This window comes from Trachemys scripta, chromosome 10, assembly GCF_013100865.1.
Source record: "Trachemys scripta elegans isolate TJP31775 chromosome 10, CAS_Tse_1.0, whole genome shotgun sequence".
Classification (NCBI taxonomy): Eukaryota; Metazoa; Chordata; order Testudines; family Emydidae; genus Trachemys; species Trachemys scripta.
Window position 1 is genome coordinate 8,623,703 of NC_048307.1, and position 18,184 is coordinate 8,641,886.

At 45.6% G+C, this 18,184-nt stretch overlaps 1 protein-coding gene across 1 annotated transcript; it reads left to right on the forward strand.

The window, feature by feature from the left end:
* The first annotated feature begins 217 nt into the window (after window positions 1-217).
* On the forward strand, window positions 218-16,859 carry KPNA7 (karyopherin subunit alpha 7). The gene is made up of 11 exons (XM_034784801.1): window positions 218-299; window positions 2,358-2,460; window positions 6,247-6,384; window positions 6,934-7,019; window positions 8,991-9,259; window positions 9,863-9,945; window positions 12,137-12,400; window positions 13,130-13,363; window positions 13,951-14,133; window positions 14,915-15,064; window positions 16,704-16,859. Exons 2-11 carry the CDS (start codon window positions 2,395-2,397, stop codon window positions 16,788-16,790), a joined length of 1,560 nt encoding a protein of 519 aa, XP_034640692.1. The 5' UTR covers window positions 218-299; window positions 2,358-2,394; the 3' UTR covers window positions 16,791-16,859.
* The last annotated feature ends 1,325 nt before the right edge of the window (window positions 16,860-18,184 follow it).

Genomic DNA, 18,184 nt, shown 5'->3' on the forward strand with positions numbered 1-18,184 from the left:
CCAGGGGCAACTAAAACAGCCAAGCCAAGCCCCTGGCGCGAGACTGGGTGGAGCAGAGCCCGTGGCTGAGGACCCTTCGCAAGCCCCGGGGGGCAGGATGATGGCTACCCCTCCCCTGCAGCCTTGCGAAGGTGGAGCCGGGCGTTGCTATGGCAAAAGAATGTTAAGGAATTACGGGGGCGGGGCGGCTCCAGGAAAGAGCCAATCAGCGAGGCGACACAGATCCGCGGGAGATTAAAGTGCCATCCTCAGGCCGTTGCTCTAGGTGAAGTCTTTGCCCAGAGCCAGGGGCTGAGCAGGTACAGGGGGTAGCCGTCCCGTCGCTGCTGGGGGGGGGGCCTGTGTTGATCAGCTGGTGCAGCAGACGCTGCTGCAGAGGGGCTGTAGCTGGGGTCCCTGCGCCGGCTGGAGTGCTCGCTCGTTGCTTCCACTGACGCTTGTTTTTTCAGCCTGCACCCCCTCCAGTGGGAGAGGCGTGCTACTGGGGCGCAGTGGGGTAGCCTCCTTGCTTGGGTAGGAGGCCAGGCTCTGCAGAGCTGCTGTCTGGCTGTGCAAGGGGTGAAGCGTGTGGCTCGTCTGATGTAAATGCTTGCAGAGGCTGTAGGCTGCTTCCTTCTCCTCCACCTGCTGGGGGCAAGTCACTTTTCTGCCCTTGCTGGGAAGGCAGGAGTCCTATGCAGGTTAACAACCTGCTAGGTCTCTCTGGCAGTAGTGGACTGGCTAGTACTAGAGGTGGTTCCTCCTGAGGGAGGCTTTCACGAGTGTTTCAATGGACGTTTAAAATTTTCCTCTGGGAAGAAGCAGCAGCATTTAGTCTCCCCTCCTCCTCTCAAATCCTGTTAGACTAAGCTCTCCCCCTCTGCAAGTCTGTTACAATTGACAGAGAAATGCAGAAATCCAGAATTCCAGTACATGAGTTGGTCTATTCTGTTAGTGGTACAGCCAGAAATAAAGGGTTTGATCAGTCAACTGTCCTCCCCTATGTGCATGCAAGGTTCAGCTTAAAGCCAGCCCTAAAGAAGGGCTGGGTGAAGCCTATGGAGTTGACTAGCCTCTTTCTCTCCCTGCTGCATGCTGGTAGAATGATTAGGCAAGAGGTTTTTCATCCTGGTGGGTAGCTGGCTGGTATGTACTTGTGAATTTGGCTACTAGTAGCAGTATCTGGCTTCTCATGCAACTGTTGAGCATAAATTGCTTTAAATGGTGCCTTAAGTGGGAAGTGCCTCAAAGGGCCAACATTTTCAGGATATCCTCTCCAAAAGGCTTGGGCAATATATCCCAGGCCTCATGGTGAATGCAAAAAGATAAGAACAGGAATGTGTGTGTATGTGAAACTGCTACACTAGCATGTTTGCTTCTAACAGATCAGCTGCATCTGTGATTTTAATGCTGGTAATACCCCAGGACTGCTGTTGATGTGTCAACTTGCCTTGCTTGTCCTTTACTAAACTTCTCGGGCTGTTCGGTCACCTGCAACATCTGCCCCTGTGAAATAAACCAGCTGGTGGTGTGTACCATGTGCTTTCCCCAGTAGGATGCATCTGAGTTTGTCTGTAGTTATGGCTAACATTGACCATTGTGTGGTCTCTAAAATAACCAAACACTTGTGACCACAGCTTTGTGATGGGGAAGGCTTCTTAGTGCAAATTCTGACCTGGAAAAATACTTAAATCTGAGCCACTTACATTTGTTATTGTACCACTATCAGCCAGTATCTGGGGAAAATAGGAATAACTAGGACACCTCTTATTGTAACAGTACAGGTTACCTGGTGGTGTAAGACAGTAGGCTTGCACATATTCAGTCTCTTCATGACTATCCCTTAAGTCAGCGCTTTCAACATCATGGACTCTCTTGCATCCCTCTCCAGCTTTGAATGTGTTTAAACTAAAGAGAGACTGAGGCAGAAGCTACAGTATCCAGTAATGGCTACAAAAACCTCTTGGGACATGTCTGGGTTCTTGTCACAGAGCAGATCTGTGCTTAGTGACAAATGTAACTTCAATGGCCTAGTGTTAGTCCCTGTGGTTTTTGTTAGTATTCTAAGTGACCCAGGTCTGGCTAACTGCCAGGATAGCTCATGCTCCAAAGCATGAGCCTTAAATGGTCCTTCCTGTCCAGAAAACAAACTTGTGCCCAACGTTGATGCAGTAGAGTGTATGTGCTGGGGACAAAGCTGTTTGGAGCACTAGACTTTGGACACTGGAACATGTATGGGCTGTGAACATACCTGTGCTAGGTGCAGCCTCTCCCTTTAGACCAAGTTACTCCCTGTAAGTGGAGCTTGCGGGCTAGTTGCGGTGAAACTAACTAATCACTGAAACCTAATCTGTTCTGTCTCAAATCCCTATCTGCAGCTGAAGCTTTGAACTCGCTCAGCAAACAGCTGAGAAGATGCCTACCACAAACGAGCAAGATGAGAGGATGAAAAAGTTTAAAAATAAAGGCAAAGATACAGCTGTAAGTATGGGGGTCCCCAACCAATCAGTGTCCTGAACAAATTGGGGGTGTGCATGATTCCTCACGAGGTGTTTTCCCTTATGGCCCAGAACTTGAAAATGTTGACCGTAAGTGGTCTAAACAGTATCTTTCAGAATATGATAAAGCATATAACATGAGATTTAGGCTTGGCCTACACCAGAGGTTCTCAACCTTTGGGCCGCTTGTGGCCCGCTAAGCATGCAGCTGCTGCCCATGTGACATCCTCAGGACCATACAGGTAGTGTGTATATATATGTTGTGTGGCTGTAGCCCAATAAACCAGAGAGCTACGTATGTGGCCCACGATGGTAAATAGGCTGAGAACTATTGATCTAGACTGTGAACTTATGTCACTATAACTACATCGCTTCATGTCCCTGAGTGATGTAGTGATACCAAACAAATCCGTGGTATAGACCGCTTCTTGGGAAGATGGGTTACTTAGGCAGACAGGAGAAATCCATCTCCTGTCAGCATAGGTGGCATCTTCACTAAGCACTACAGTGGCACAACTGCACCACTACAGCTGCAGCGCTGTACATGTAGACAACCCTTAATACAGCAGGAAGAAAACATGCCTGGAGCTTGAAAGAACAAGATCCAGCTTTAAACAGCAAAAGAGAAACTAAAACTTGGTTAGAAATCACTGGGGCAGAAAGCCGGCTCTCGACACTTGTAAAAGGCAGAGATTTTGCTTTTCAGGTCTGTCAAACTGAAGCTTAATGGTATCTGTCATAATTTTGTGCCACTACAAACACTTGAAGCTAGCGCTAAAACTGTCTTGCATGGCTTGGGGTTTTTGTTTTTGTTTTACATGGCCCTCAAAACAAAATTACAAAGTTATCTGCATGGGGGTCAAGACTTGGAAAAGATTACATATAATATAGAATTTGAGAGATGGATCTGGGTTTTATTCAGTTGGAACAGTGTTCTCTAGTACTTCCTCTGTGGTCCCCTTGTACAGAAACGGAGGAAAACTCTTTAAAAAGTAGGAAAAAATGCAAACTGACAGAGGATTTGGGGGCAGGTTTCATAACTAAAGCAACTTTCTCCAGCTGGCGACATCTCAAGTTGACAAACCTTTAAAAGTCCTGCCGAGTTTTAAAATAAAAACATCCTGGGGTAAGGAAAATATTTGTGGGGGCTTACGTAAACTTGAAAGCTATCTTAGATTAACCTGAATTGCTTTAGGATAAACTGCCTTGCATCCACATGTTTAATTACAACATCCCATTCTGCTTTAATTAATCCATTTTGGATGCAGATACTCTCCCTAATTTGGAATGAGTTGCTCTGGAATAAGGTTGGTCTGAATGCATCCTCATTTTGAATTAGCTATTCTGCATCTGGCAGTCCTCCCACTGCTATCCCACCTGGGTGGGCCTGTCTGTTTACCTCTGTGTGCACTACTGGTCCTGGGTCATCTTGACCAGATGTCATTGCCCTGATTTAAATGCTGGTGTGCAGCCAGGTGTGCCCTCCTTTGGAGAGCTCTCACACAGTCACATACAAATTATAGCAGCCATGCCCCCTGTGGGATGACAAGAGAGGAATCATGGGCATTGGTTTGACCAAGTCCTCAAATTCCAGTGGCTTCCAGTAGGTGTTCCCCCATACAGGGAGAAAAAAATCCCAGAACTCATGAGCCTGGTGGTGGATCACCATACCAGGGGATGTCTGCCCAGAATGCTCTGCACTTACCTTGAAAAAGTGCAGTGATGCATGGCCTCTGATTCAAAAAGGAAGTCAGTTACAGCAGTATAACAAAGCAGTCTGGACCCACTGCTTTGGGAATAGTTATACTTGATTGTCTTTGTCTCAATCAATCTGAAATAACACAAGTGGAGCCAAATGCTTGTACATGGCTGCAGTGAAGCGTTCTCTTAGAGGATAACTGTTCTCTGGTGCACCTACAAATCCGACACTGATCACAAAAGTCTGACTACATTGGTGTCAGGAATGCCCTAAAGGGGGGACTGACAGGGAGGATGGCTTTATCAAAACGTATTGATAGGAAGGGCCAGTGTAGACAGAGTTGTGACAGCCTTGAGAGAGGGGAAACATCAGAACAAGTCCTCTTAAGACTGTCTGGAGTTTCCTAGTGAAATGAAAATAACATCTATGCCAATAAATTAGCTATTTCTAACATGTCTAAACGAAGCTGCCCTTCCCCTTTAGCATGTGTAAGGCTGCAAGCCAAAAGTTGTCCTTCATAAATAATGACAAGGGCAGATTTCTGATAGTGATCTGGATTGCTTGGTAAACTGGGCGCAAGCAAACAATGTCTAATATAGCTAAATATATACATCTAGGAGCAAAGAATGTAAGCTGTATTTACAGAATGGGGGAGTTGATCCTGGGAAGCAGTGACTCTGAGAAAGATTTGAGGGTTGTGGGGGATAATCAGCTGGACATGAGCTCCCAGGGCCATGCTGTCACCAGAACGGCTAATGTGATTTTTGGGTACATAAACAGCAGAATTGCATGTAGGAGTAAGATTATTTTCCCTCTGGCACTGGAATACTAGCTCCACTTCTGGTGCCCACAATTCAAGACGGAGGTTGATAAATTGGAGAGGGCTCAGAGAAGAGCCATGAGAACAACTAAATGATTAGAAAACCTACCTTATAATTGACTCAAGGTGCTCAGTCTCTTTAGTTTAACAAAGAGAAAGTTATGGGGTGATTTGATTAGTACCTACATGAGGAACCAAGATTTAATAACGGGCTCTTCAGGCTATCAGAGAAAGGTGTAACATGATCCAATGGCTGGAAGTTAGTTAGACAAATTCAGACTGGAAATAGTGTAAATTTAACAGAGGGTAATTAACCACTGGAACAAATTACCATGGATATTGATGTATTCCCCATCACCAGTGACTGGATGTTTTTTCTAAAAGATATGTGCTCCCGGAACTATTTTGAAGTTCTATGTCCTGGCTTATAAATAAGCCTTGCAGAATTCACTTTTTATTTCTTTTATGATTGACCGAGAATATTGCTGTTTGGTTTTAAGCATTTTTAACTTTAAACATTTCAGTTTCAAGAAATCATCGGGGGCTGTCAGACAATTATTTAATGACAGGTTTTGAAATTCAGAAAGCTTGAAGCACAAATTGTCTGCATCACATGTCAAAATATACAAAGTAAATATTCTTAAAATCAAACTAGAATTTCTCAAATAGCATACTTGGCCGGTCTAATTTTCAGTTGATGATTTTTCACTGGTTTGTGTGTAGATAGTGAAATTTACATTTTTTATCTGTAAATGTCCTCTTTCCAAGCTTAATTAGACAAGAGGTCAGACTAGATGAACACAGTGGACCCTTCTGGCCTTGTAATCTGTGAATCTGATGGTTTACCTTAATTTCTCTAGGATAGCACTAAAGCATTTACCAGAGGAATATCCTCTACTCTCCTAGTCATCAGAGCAGTTGTAAAGGTAGCATCCTGGCCAATGGCAGATCATTACAAGATGCCCATCTTTTGGTCTTGCAGCATAACTCAAAACTTGCCACAATCCCCTACCCCCAATAATGATTGTAGGTGCCAATCTGTCATGTGCAAGACTTTGTCACAATATTTGTGAAGCGACAAAGCTTAAATAAGTCAAACAGGAAATCTGAGCAGAACACTTGAAGACTAAACTTGGGATAGAAGTCCGATCACTTCCTAGAGAAATAATGTGTGCAGTACTATGAAACATCCATCTTCAGAGCTGATACTCACAAAACCGCTTGTAACATATGGCACTCTTCCTTCATAGGCGATGAGACGCCAGAGGATGGAGGTTAATGTAGAACTTCGAAAGGCCAAGAAAGATGAACAGATCCTAAAACGAAGGAACATTTCTTTCTCTTCCATGGGGGAGAGTCTTTCTCCAGAACAAGAGAAAAAGAATGCAGTGAGTACAGTGCACTACTGTGCAAAAACCATGCTAGCTGCTAGACTCTATGGCCAGGCTAACTTGTGTAGTGACACAGTTGCTAGCCACTCTGTGAGCTGCTCAGATGTTGCAGTGAACACTACAGAGTCTATTTAAGTGACCTGGTTCTACAGGAAGACTATCCAAAATAAACTAGAAAGGGGACATTGAAAACCTCTTCCAATGGTGTATGTTAGACTTTGTTAGATAGAACTGGCAAGAACCCACGCTGGCTACTTGAGCAGTGAATGCAACATGATAGCTGATAGCCTGGCTACCCTGGAACATTCTCAACAAACTTTCAGAACTTGCGGCCTTATTCCTGCCTGGCACAAGGGATCCCTTACATCTGAGGTTTTCATGGACTTTCTTCCTCTGCCTCATCCTGAAACTGCATTGCATAAAGGATGGATATTGTTTAGACATGCTGTGGTGGCAGATGGGGCCTAGGCTTCTAGGTGACTACAAAGATGAATTCTGAGTCTTGGCTTACCTTGTCTGACTCTGAATCTCCTTTCTCCATGACAGACTGCTCAGCTCTCCTTGGAGGAAATAGTTCAAGCTGTGAATGGGAACAATCCTGAGCTTCATCTGAAGGCTACTCAGACAGCCAGGTATGTTGTAACAGTTCTTTCTGTGCAATAGAATACAAATATTGATGTAGTGCCCATATGTGCTACAGACTCTGTTCCCTGCTCAAGAGTTATATTGCAGACCTAACTGAAGGACTAGAGAGGATGGATTGTCCAGTGGTTAGGGTATTGGCATAGGACTAGATGTGTGTTGAAGTCCCTACTTCACCAGACTTCCTGTCTGACCTTGGGCAAGTTGCTTTATCTCTGCCTCAGTTTCCCACCTGTAAAATGGGGATAATAGTACTCCACAACACAATTGTGAGCAAGAGAAGAAATCAGATTGAGGCATTCAAATACTGCAGCAATGGAGGAGGGGAGCATGAAAGTACCTGAAACAATGGAAAGGAAAGAAGCAAGGGTACAAAAGCCAGAATCCAAAACATGAGGCAACTCAAACATTAGCCTGTGTAGAGGTAGGGGTGCTTCCTTGCTAACTCATGGGTGGGGAAAGGGATGTTTCTGGTCTTGTGTGAGTGGTGTGGGGGGGAGTGACGGGGGAAGAAACCAACCAATGTCTGAAGCTCAGGTTAGAACAGTTGAAGAACAGACTTTAATGTCTGAGGGGACAAGCACTGTGAAGGAACACAGCTGGTGTTCACACCTCAACTGCTAGCAGAGCACCTCACCCTCCCTGATTGAACTAACCTCATTATCTCCATACTGACTTATACTGGCCTCTGGAAACTTCCATTACTTGCATCTGAAGAAGTGAGCTTTTTACCCACGAAAGCTTATGCTCCCAATACTTCTGTTAGTCTTAAAGGTGCCACAGGACCCTCTGTTGCTTTTTACAGCTGGTTAAGTGTCTCCTCTCCTTGACAGGCCTAACCCTGTCTGCGGTGCAACTCTTCCTTCAGGCCACATAGCAGCCTCCTACCTTGGCCTTCAGAAGGCAGGGGGGTTGCTGTGGCTGCCACCACTCATTGAAGGCTCCTCCCGGCTTCTTTTGCTGACTCAACTCCCTAGACAAGGGTATCTGACATGTCTGCCAGAAATGACTAGGACACCTCTATACTGCAGTTAAAAACCTGTGGCTGGCCTGGGCTTGCAGGGCTCGGGCTAAGGGGCTGTTATTAATTGCAGTGTAGATGTTCACAGGAGCCTGAAGTGGGAGGGTCCCAAAGGTCAGGCTGCAGCCCAAGCCTGAACGTCTGCACCACAGTTAAACCGCCCCTTAGCCAGAGCCCTGCAAACTGGCATGGACCAGCTGTGGGTTTTTAATTGCCGTGTAGATGTACCTCAAGAGCCTTCCCAAACATCCTGTGGTGGTTATGATGGGCAGTGCAGTAACCTCACTCCTCTGGAGACTGGCTCAAATGCATTTGCTTCACAAGTGACAAACTTGGCCTCTACTAGGCCCAACTTGTGCACATACCTAAAACAACTTGAAAACTAGATGTGACTGACCCCTTCAAGGAAGAGGAAGGCCAGTCTTCCAGGTGCATGGCAGAGCTGACCTGCAATTGGCTCTTGAGTGTCCCAGGCAAAATATCAACAAGCTGTAGGTAGTCAAAGTAGCAGACTGTACCAGAAAAATCTTCTAAAGGACACCGCCCGCCCCCCCCCAAAAAGCAGTAATCTCAAAACAGGGAAGAGGAAGTATTACTGCTCTTATCATGCTTACTCTGGTTGCCACTGCTCTGAGCCATAGGCAAACAATGATATTGCTGCCACCGTGACCTCTTGAAGACCCGTGTGACTACAGTTTTTGTAGAAGACTAACTCTTGAATACACAATAACAAAACTACTATAGGATTTGCCTAAATGAGATGCTGAACTCCAGTTTTCCTATAGTGAGAGCTACAGAGCTTGTCTACTTGCTGTGTAAAACACTCCAGGGTCCATCTCACTATAGTTCAGAGTCATAGGATTGTGGTTCATCATTTCCCACTGACTGAGTGAAAAGGGAGAACTTACCCTGAGATGCCATTTCCTGTCTGTCCCCACAGGAGGATGCTGTCCCGGCAGAGGAACCCACCTCTCAATCAGATTATTGAAGCAGGGATTATTCCCAAACTGGTGGAATTCTTGAGCCGTAACGATAACGTTACCTTGCAGTTCGAAGCCGCGTGGGCCCTGACTAACATTGCTTCTGGAACATCTGACCAGACAAGAGCCGTTGTGGAGGCAGGTGCTGTCCCAGCCTTCGTAGCCCTCTTGTCTTCTCCGCACATGCATATCAGTGAACAGTCTGTGTGGGCACTGGGTAACATAGCAGGTAAGAGGCGCTCTCCTGCTGTCACAAAATGGTGACCTGTGCAACAGCTCTCCTTTGGAATGCCTCCAGATTTTTGCCTTGTGATCACTGTTGCCTTGGCAATAATCTCATGCCCTCTAGCTTTAATGGGAACTAGAGATCTAGACTTCAAGATAAAGCCTGGAGTAAAATAAGGACCAATAAATCCATCTACTTAACCTTGTGGTATAGGCAAACCCAGCCAGTATCTGTGTGCTGAAGAACAACCCTTACTGAGACCTTAAATTCTTCTTGTTATGAAGGCAGAGTACTCAGTCTTTATTCCCCCCCTCCCCCCATATCTGCCTCATCTAACATGCCTTTCTTGCCAAAGAGTGTGGTTTTGATTTTCTTAAAATTCAGTTTGCATGAGGGGAAAACTGTCTGGCCAGTCAATCCTCACCAATTGAAAACAAACAATACTTTATGGCTCTAGTTTGCCTACCAAAAATAAACCACCTCATCACCTACTGGTGGCTGCGAGTGAAGACACTTGTTATAATTCTGTTCTTTAACACATCAGGAAGTAGTCTGGCTGCTAGATAAGACAACTGTAAACAAACCATTCTGCTCTTATCCATACAGGTGATGGCCCCATGTACAGAGACTCCCTTATCCACAACAATGTGATTCCTCCTCTGTTGGCCCTGGTGTCGCCTTCTACTCCTGTAAATATTCCAACTCCTTGAATTAGTAGCTGTTAATCACTTGACTAATTGCTGAACTGTGACTACTAATCACTTGTAACAAAGCCCAATGTTAACCCATTTGTGTAAAGGTGGGATGGGCTCTGCTCTTGGGATAAAACCGTTGGGGAGGAGGGGCTGGAAGAAAAGGATATCTCGTCCTGTATATAGTTAATGGTTTGTGACTGGCTAATTAGAAACCCACTGGATACAAAGTAACAAAGATCTGACCGCTTTCACCTGTCCATGCTGACTTGGCTGTCTGATGGTACAAATGTGCAGATGTAGCACGCTGGTCCCCCTGCACCTAGATCTAAGGAACCTTTCCACTCTGGGTCTCATCCTCTTTTAAACCTTTCCACTTGTCTAGTGCTCAGTAGCAAAACTGTCAAACTAGATAAAGTGGTAAGATGCTGAATTGTGTCCATCCTGAAAGGATGGAGGATGGGGGAGGGAGAAGAGAACAAGCAGTAGCGTGACCAGACAGCAAATGTAAAAAATCAGGATGGGGGTGGGGGTAATAGGAGCCTATATAAGACCCAAAAATCAGGACGGTCCCTATAAAATCAGGATATCTGGTCACTCTAAGAAGCAGCAAGATTAACCTGTACCCTGTAAAACAAAAGCTGCTGATGGGAAGGAGGGAAGTAATGCAGGGTCTGGTGTGCCTCCTGGCTAGTACTTGAGTCAATGTTAAATGCTTCAAAACCAGTTACTGGTCCCTACTCCCAAAGAATTTAAAATCTTTGCTCTAAACACAAAACAAAGCATAATGGGGTGGGGGAGGGTTAAACATCTGCAAACCTATGTGAGCGATCCACTAGATTTGCCAGTCCAGATCCTTACTACATAAGTGTCTAATACTCTCTTCCTTGAATGAACTGCTTAGTCTGACCCTGCTGAGGGTTCCCAAGATAAGTGTCTCTGGGGCTCCTCTCCTCCCAGGAAGGGCTGAGGCTTTGTAGAAGATGCTCCCTGGGAAATGGCAGGGTTAGGGGTGGGCCTAGTGACCTGCATGGATGCCTAGGGCAGGGTGTCCATAGGGCACTGATGTCTATATTGTCCTTTCCTATGGGTAGAATAGAGGCAGGAGAGCCTGCTGTGCTCTTCTGGGTAGAGGAGGGGCAATTTAGGGCAGTGTTAAGCAATGTCCTTCCCTGAGATCAGTGGTTCTACAACTTTTGTATTGGTGTTGCCTTTCACATGGCAAGCCTCTGTGCAGCCTCCCCATACAAATTAAACACACTTTTTTATATATTTAACACTACTATAAATGCTGCAGATGAAACAGGGTTTGAGGTGGAGGCTGACGGCTCACAACCCCCCACATAATAACTTTGCAACCCCCTGAAGGGTCATGACCCCCAGTTTGAGAAGCCCTGCCTTAGGTGCTCCTAGTTTTTTCTGTCTCTTGCTGCTGCATTCCTAGATGTACTCACATACTCCTCCCAGGGAACAGCATGGATAGATTAGTTGTGTATTGAAAACATAATATGGTAGATGCAACTCTTTGTGAACCCAGATGTTGCTGTCCTTCAGAAAGTCTGTGCTTCCCTCCCGCTGTGATGAATATGGTCTGCACAGTACTAGCTATTCATAGCCTCCATGCACAGTAAGTTAGATCAGCCCATGCTGAGAAACCAACCACTCCAGATCTGAACTCGGTAGGGGATTACTCCATAATCTTGGTCCCAAAGGTCCAGCAAATGCTTGCCTTGGAAACTGGCATTTAACTTGTAACATTCCAAACAGCTCTCATTTAAAAATCCTCACTTACTCGCTTCTCAGCTCTCTGAGCTGTGGTGCAAGTGAAGTATCTGTTCTTATCAGTTTGTCATGCCACCAGGTATTTGTTTGAGACACTTCTCACCAGGTAGCAATTTATCATGGGGGAAGAAGACTGCCTTCTTACTCCTACCTCATCTCAGATGGGGGCATCCTATTAACTCACCTCCCATCTTATCCTTTCTCTCCCCCTCCCCCCACCTCAAACTTCAGAGTTGCCACTGGCTTTGCAGAATTCCCCTACACTGACTCTTTGCTGTTCCCCTCTAACTCATGAGGAAATGCTATTAAATGGGGCAAATGCACCACTTCTAGAGTGCTTCCTTTCCCTGGCCTTAACTTTGCAGATTCTCAGTCTTGTATGAGAACATCCTCCCTTGTGTTTCAGGTTGGGTTCCTGCGAAATATAACATGGACGCTGTCAAACCTCTGCAGGAACAAGAACCCTTACCCACCCCTTGAAGCAGTGAGACAGATTCTGCCAGTGCTCATTCGCCTACTGAAACATGAAGATAAGGACATCCTCTCTGACACTTGCTGGGCTGTATCCTACCTGACTGATGGGTCCAATGATCGCATTCATGTGGTGGTGGAGACTGGGATTCTCCCAAGGCTGGTGGAACTCATGGCCAGTCCAGAATTAAGTGTTGTGGTAGGTAGAATACATGGGCTATGGCAAGAAATACTCATTCTTTCATGAACCTCACTCCTCCACAAAGGCACAATTCAGTGCTACAAAGGGAAACCTAAAAAGCAAGACTCCTCCCTTCTAGGACTGGAATTGGAAGCATGCTGGAGGTGGGAGGGAAACAAGGGTATCCTTGTCCACCATAATGGGATTGTCCTGCCCCCTAGATTGCAGAAGTAGCTCTGCTGCTGATCCAACACCCTGGTCTTGCTGGCTTATGGTTGTATGACATAAAGATTTAACAGGGGGAGGGATAGCTCAGTGGTTTGAGCACTGGCCTGCTAAACCTAGGGTTGTGAGTTCAATCCTTGAGGGGGCCACTTAGGGGTCTGGGGCAAAATCAGTACTTGGTCCTGCTAGTGAAGGCAGGGGGCTGGACTCAATGACCTTTCAAGGTCTCTTCCAGTTCTAGGAGATCTCTATTAATAGCTTAAATAAAATAAAGAAAACTTCCTCTGAAAGTGGTGTCCTACTTTTAAGACAAGTCCCGGAGTTGTGCACTAGTTAGGTTGACTGCAGGGGCCAGCAGCATGAATGAACTTTTTTCTACTGGTCAGTAAGGGAAAGACCAATGTTGAAGGGAAACACTTGTTAGACTAGTTCTGCTTCTTGGGTGACGAAGTCTGGGGGCCCTGCCAAAGACAGTCTCCTAATTTCACTCATTCAAGGAGTGAATCATTTCTCTCTACCTAGACCCCTGCTCTACGTGCTATTGGGAATGTAGTCACTGGGACCGACGAGCAAACCCAGATGGCCATCGATGCAGGTGTGTTGACCGTCCTGCCACAGCTCTTGCAACACCCAAAGCCAACTATACAGAAGGAGGCAGCATGGACTCTCAGTAACATTGCAGCAGGACCTTGCCATCAGATCCAGCAACTCATTACCTGTGGGCTGCTACTTCCCTTGGTGGAGCTGCTGGATAAGGTACAGGAGAAGCAGTGTGGGTGATGTGTGGTGCTGGGATTACTGCTACTGCAAAAGCAGTGAGTTAATAAAAGCTCCATGCTTCCCACTTCTAGTCTGAGACTGTTTGGACTAGGAGGACCAGCACATGCTGCTACTCCTCTTGAGGTACTCTGGCCTGTTTCATGTGCCTTAAAACTGCAAGGGAGCTGCACGCTTTTCTTGCATGCCCCTCATAGAAGCATGCAGGTACTCTTTCCCTATGACCAACCTCTTCCAGACAGACATCACAAGTGTCAGATGACTTGTGCCTGGTGATAGTTGTGGGTGGGGAGACAGAGGGCAGCTGGCTTAAGCAGTGTTACTGACCATGCTCGGTAAAAGCCAAGCAGCAAATGGGGGTCGGGGGGGGAAGCAGCATGACCCTATATGCCCCCATGTGTCACCTCTACAAAGCTTTGCTTAATTCTTGAATTAAGGTGACTCCTGAGACTACAGAGTGCTTAAGCAAACAGCATATCAAGGAAACTGTCTAGTCCTTTTCCACTTGTTACATTTTATAGATATAGGTGAATGGAGATCCAAGTTCTAACATTCATCTCTTGCAGGGAGAATTTAAAGCTCAGAAAGAGGCCGTGTGGGCAGTAGCCAACTTCACAACAGGAGGCACTGTACAGCAAGTGGTGGAACTTGTCCAGTATGGGGTCCTTAAACCTCTGCTCAATCTGCTGTCTGCCAGAGATGGCAAAACCATCCTGGTCATCCTTGATACAATTTCAAATCTCTTCCTGGTAAGACCTTCACTTCCAGTGGTGGTCTTGCTTTTTTTGTAAGTGGTGGTTTTTCCTTTGGAGGGGCCTCAAACTTGTATGCACTAGGGTCACACTTGCTTGTGCACATGGATCACCAGTATTGGCCCTACCCTTGGAAATAGGCTGTAGGCAGTAGAAGTCATTTTGGGGCAACACTTGCCTACTAAATACCAAAAACTTAAGCTGACTTAGATACAGTTAAAAGCAGTGCTAAGAGAAACAAAACTTGGATTTCTGCTTGCAGCTCTCTTCCTTAAGAGGATGAAACAAGTTAGTATGACATTACAACTGTGTCCTGTGTAAATATTGGGCCCCCTCTGGAAATAAACTCCTATTGACATGCTGTGTAACAGCACAGAAGTAAAGAGTTCTTGAAAACCTAAATCTTAATATTAAAAAAAAAAAAAAGCACTGAGGTTAACCACGTAAGATCAACAACTGGTCCCAGCGGCTTGTAACTAAAATCCCTTGGAGCCAAGTACTTATTGTGTGGTTTAATTTTGTAAATACCTGAGCTTCAGGCCTCATTCTTGTAGCACTGCTGGATCCAATTGGAGAGCTTGTAGCTCACAAACTGCATACCTGCATGCAGGCTTTGACTCTCTCCAACACTTCAGTGTGCAGGAGTGGGGATTCAATGGCTAGTCCCAGAACAAGGTGCCATCTAATGGAGTTAAATTTATTTTTTCAGTATGTCAAGAAGGCACTTATGGCAGCTGGTGCTATCTAATCTCCTTGCTCCTTCTCCCAATCTCCACAGGCAGCTGAGAAGCTGGAGGAGACAGAGAAGCTGTGCTTTCTAGTGGAAGAACTTGGTGGCCTGGAGAAAATTGAAGCACTGCAAACCCATAATAATACCATGGTTTATCAAGCTGCCTTAGGTCTCATAGAGAGATACTTCGCTAGTGAGGTATGTGGACTGTCTCAGATACTTCCAAGTGGTAGCACGGGGAGAACAGTTATCCCATGTGATCTCTGAATAGTATCTTCTGCCAGGTTCTCCATTCAGGCTTTCAGGACCCTGAAACTATCTTGAGTTTCTGCAGTTTATTAGCCTCAGACTGTGCCATCATTCAGTTCACAGGTATCCATTACTAATCTGGACTTGAAGGTCAAGACTTAAGTTAGGTTGAGTTGATGCCCAACAAAGTCAACCAGATCCTATCTTGCTGCTGGAGTTCCTTTTTGGCCATCTCCAAATGACAGCTGTTGGAATGATTCAAGGATTTATATGAACTGCAAATGTAAATAGGCTTTACTTATTTAAAGCTTAGCCAATTTATTGGCATGAATGGAAGACTAGACTAAACATCCTACTCTAATCAAGCACTCTTGTCAAGCTGCTAGCCCTATAGGTAGAAGATCAAATCCTGTTAATTCACAACAAATCTCCCTCTATCAAAGGTTAAGTTTAGAACACTGGCCTTGTGCAGTAACTCTAAAGTTATGGTTACTGTTGCATTTGGGGAGGGGAAAATGAGACAGGGCACTTAGCCCTGTCTAGCAGCTCATGTGCCCCTACGTGACTTACCATAACTGCAGTTGCAGCATTTGTGCACGCACAGAGCATAGCTGTGCTGCTAAAGTATCTGAAATGTGTTCATAATATTAGGCTTAACAGCAAACACTCATCAAGATGAATTGGGGCACCTTTAAATGACAAGCTTTTTGAGCAGGGCATCTCGTACTAGTTTGTACAGTACCCAAGCACAGTGGGACCAGACCCTGCCTAAAATCTCTAGGTGCTATATTGGTAGGATGTTCATATCCCAAACCCTAAGGTCTGGAAACTATTGTTAAAATCCTGCAGAGTATTTCCTTTTAAAATCCTGACACTTGTAGGGAAGTCTTGTGTGTTCTGAGTAGCTGACCCCAACCTTGAAGGATTTGGGGGCACAGGAAGAAGGCAAAGACAGATCTCGGTTACAAAGAAACAGTCAGGCTGTAACAGCAGTGATCAGAACTTGAGTAAACACTGACTCTACTGCAATGCTTCTGTGAGACACTTGACCTGTAGCTGTGACCGTCAGCCCATCAACACAATCCATACAGGAGGCCTAGGCTATCCCTGCTTTGTGCAGTACTAGATGGGTTGGAACAGCATCTGAACTAGTCCCCAGTTGTCTTGGCACTGCCAGTGAGATGCCTGATCTAAGCATTCCACTGCTATAAGAAATTAGTCACTTAGTCAAGTCAAAGGGCCAGTCTCCACTGCATGAAACACCCTTAGCTAACTGCCCCTGATATGTCAGCACTGCAGCTGGAAGCAACCTCACGCAGCAGCTTGACCTCACAGGCCCCTCCAACCTCTTGGATGGGAGCTAGGATGGCAAGCTGCAATTGCTATTTTTGGTGTACTAGATGGAGCGAAGCCAGTGTGAGTGTCTGTCTACTCAGGCTGGGAGGTTTGCTCCCAGCTGCAGCTTAGACCTCTGAGTACTTCCCAGATTTTAGAAGAGCAACAAGAGGGCAGAAACTTGGGCCTCAGCAATCCCAATGAACTGCTACTGCCACTATCATTCAGCTGATGAGTATCTGTCTTTCTCTAGGAGAATCCAAACCTGCAGCCAGAATCTGACCAAGAAAGACAAACCTTCAACTTCTCAGCAGAGAAACCGGATTTCTACAACTTCTAAAGATGAAGCACCACAAAACACTGAGCTGGTGGGTGGAGGTGTCTTCCTGTCTGGCTGCCAAGCCCTTCAAGAGGAACAATGGCATTGTCTTTTTTTGTATGTCTGAAATCTGACAATAAATCACACTTTCTGGATTTGTACTACATGTTTCTGAAGCCAAATCTCTGCTGTGAATGTCAACAGGGTCTGTCCTAATATCTCAAACACTACTGGAGTCCACAGAACTGTTTTTCAGGCAAGGGACATGGATGGAAAATTCAGTCCACCTAGTTCACAAAGCAAAATAAAAGCTTTCCTAAGTCTTACTCAGAAGACTTTGTAAGATAACACCCTGCTGCTTAGAGCACTGGAATAAAGCAAACTTTTATCTGGCCACCTGTGATGAAATTTTCAAGTAAGCTTGGATGTGACTGAAACCTTCTTAGCTCTACAATAAGCTATTGAAAGCTTCCATCTCATAGGCAAAAAACCACCTGACCCCAACAGAAGGGAACTAAGGGCACCCTTTCCTGGTTGACCTAAGCATCTGCTAAAGAGGATTTGTACTTTCTAAAACTGGCCTCAGTTGTTGATGGCCCAAAATGAGGCCTGAACAAGTAAAGCTGAGTTAGATGTCAGACCTTGTACTAGTGGCAAAACTGGCTGTTGTAGGCAACCTGTGGCTTGCTCCAGTAGCCAAAAAACAAGCATGAGCCCTTGTTTACTGTTGGAGTTTCCTGCTAACTTGCCAATGGCAGCTGTGGTTTGAGCCATGTTAACAGAAGCTGCATTTCCCTGGGAGGGTCAGGAGGAACTAGCTCTTCCATGTCCTCATTGCAGGCTGAGCACGTGGTGTACCAGTGAGGAGATAATCCACTGCACATAGCTTTAAAACTGGTCCATGAGTCAGTCTAATTTGTACCTGTACCATAAAGATAATTAGCTTGATTAAAGCACAAGTGTGTACCAAGGCTGCTCTTCATAGGTGTCTCCGCATAGCAATTGCGCATTTCATTATGTGCAGCCTGAAGGCATTACCTATTTCACTGAGCCGTATCTTCTCTTAGACAACCATGAACTTCATAATTTCTGTTTTGCTAGTCTGAGGAGCAGCTGTAGGCAAGAATGGGCCCCTGGACTGTATAAAGTGACACTGGCTTAGGAGGAAGCCATAGATCTTGAACTGATACTCTGCTCAGAGCAGGAGCTGCATGACCAGGTTTCCCAGCTCCAGGGCGTAGCTAGAACAGTTAAGATCTCTGCCCTAAATCTCACCTTGCATTAAACATCACATTGGGCTTGGCTACACTTGCAAGTTAGAGTGCATTAAGCAGCCCCAGGAGCCTTAACTCCTGACCTGTCCACACTGGCAAGGCACTTAGACTCTGCAGCTGGAGCACTCCTGGTAATCAACC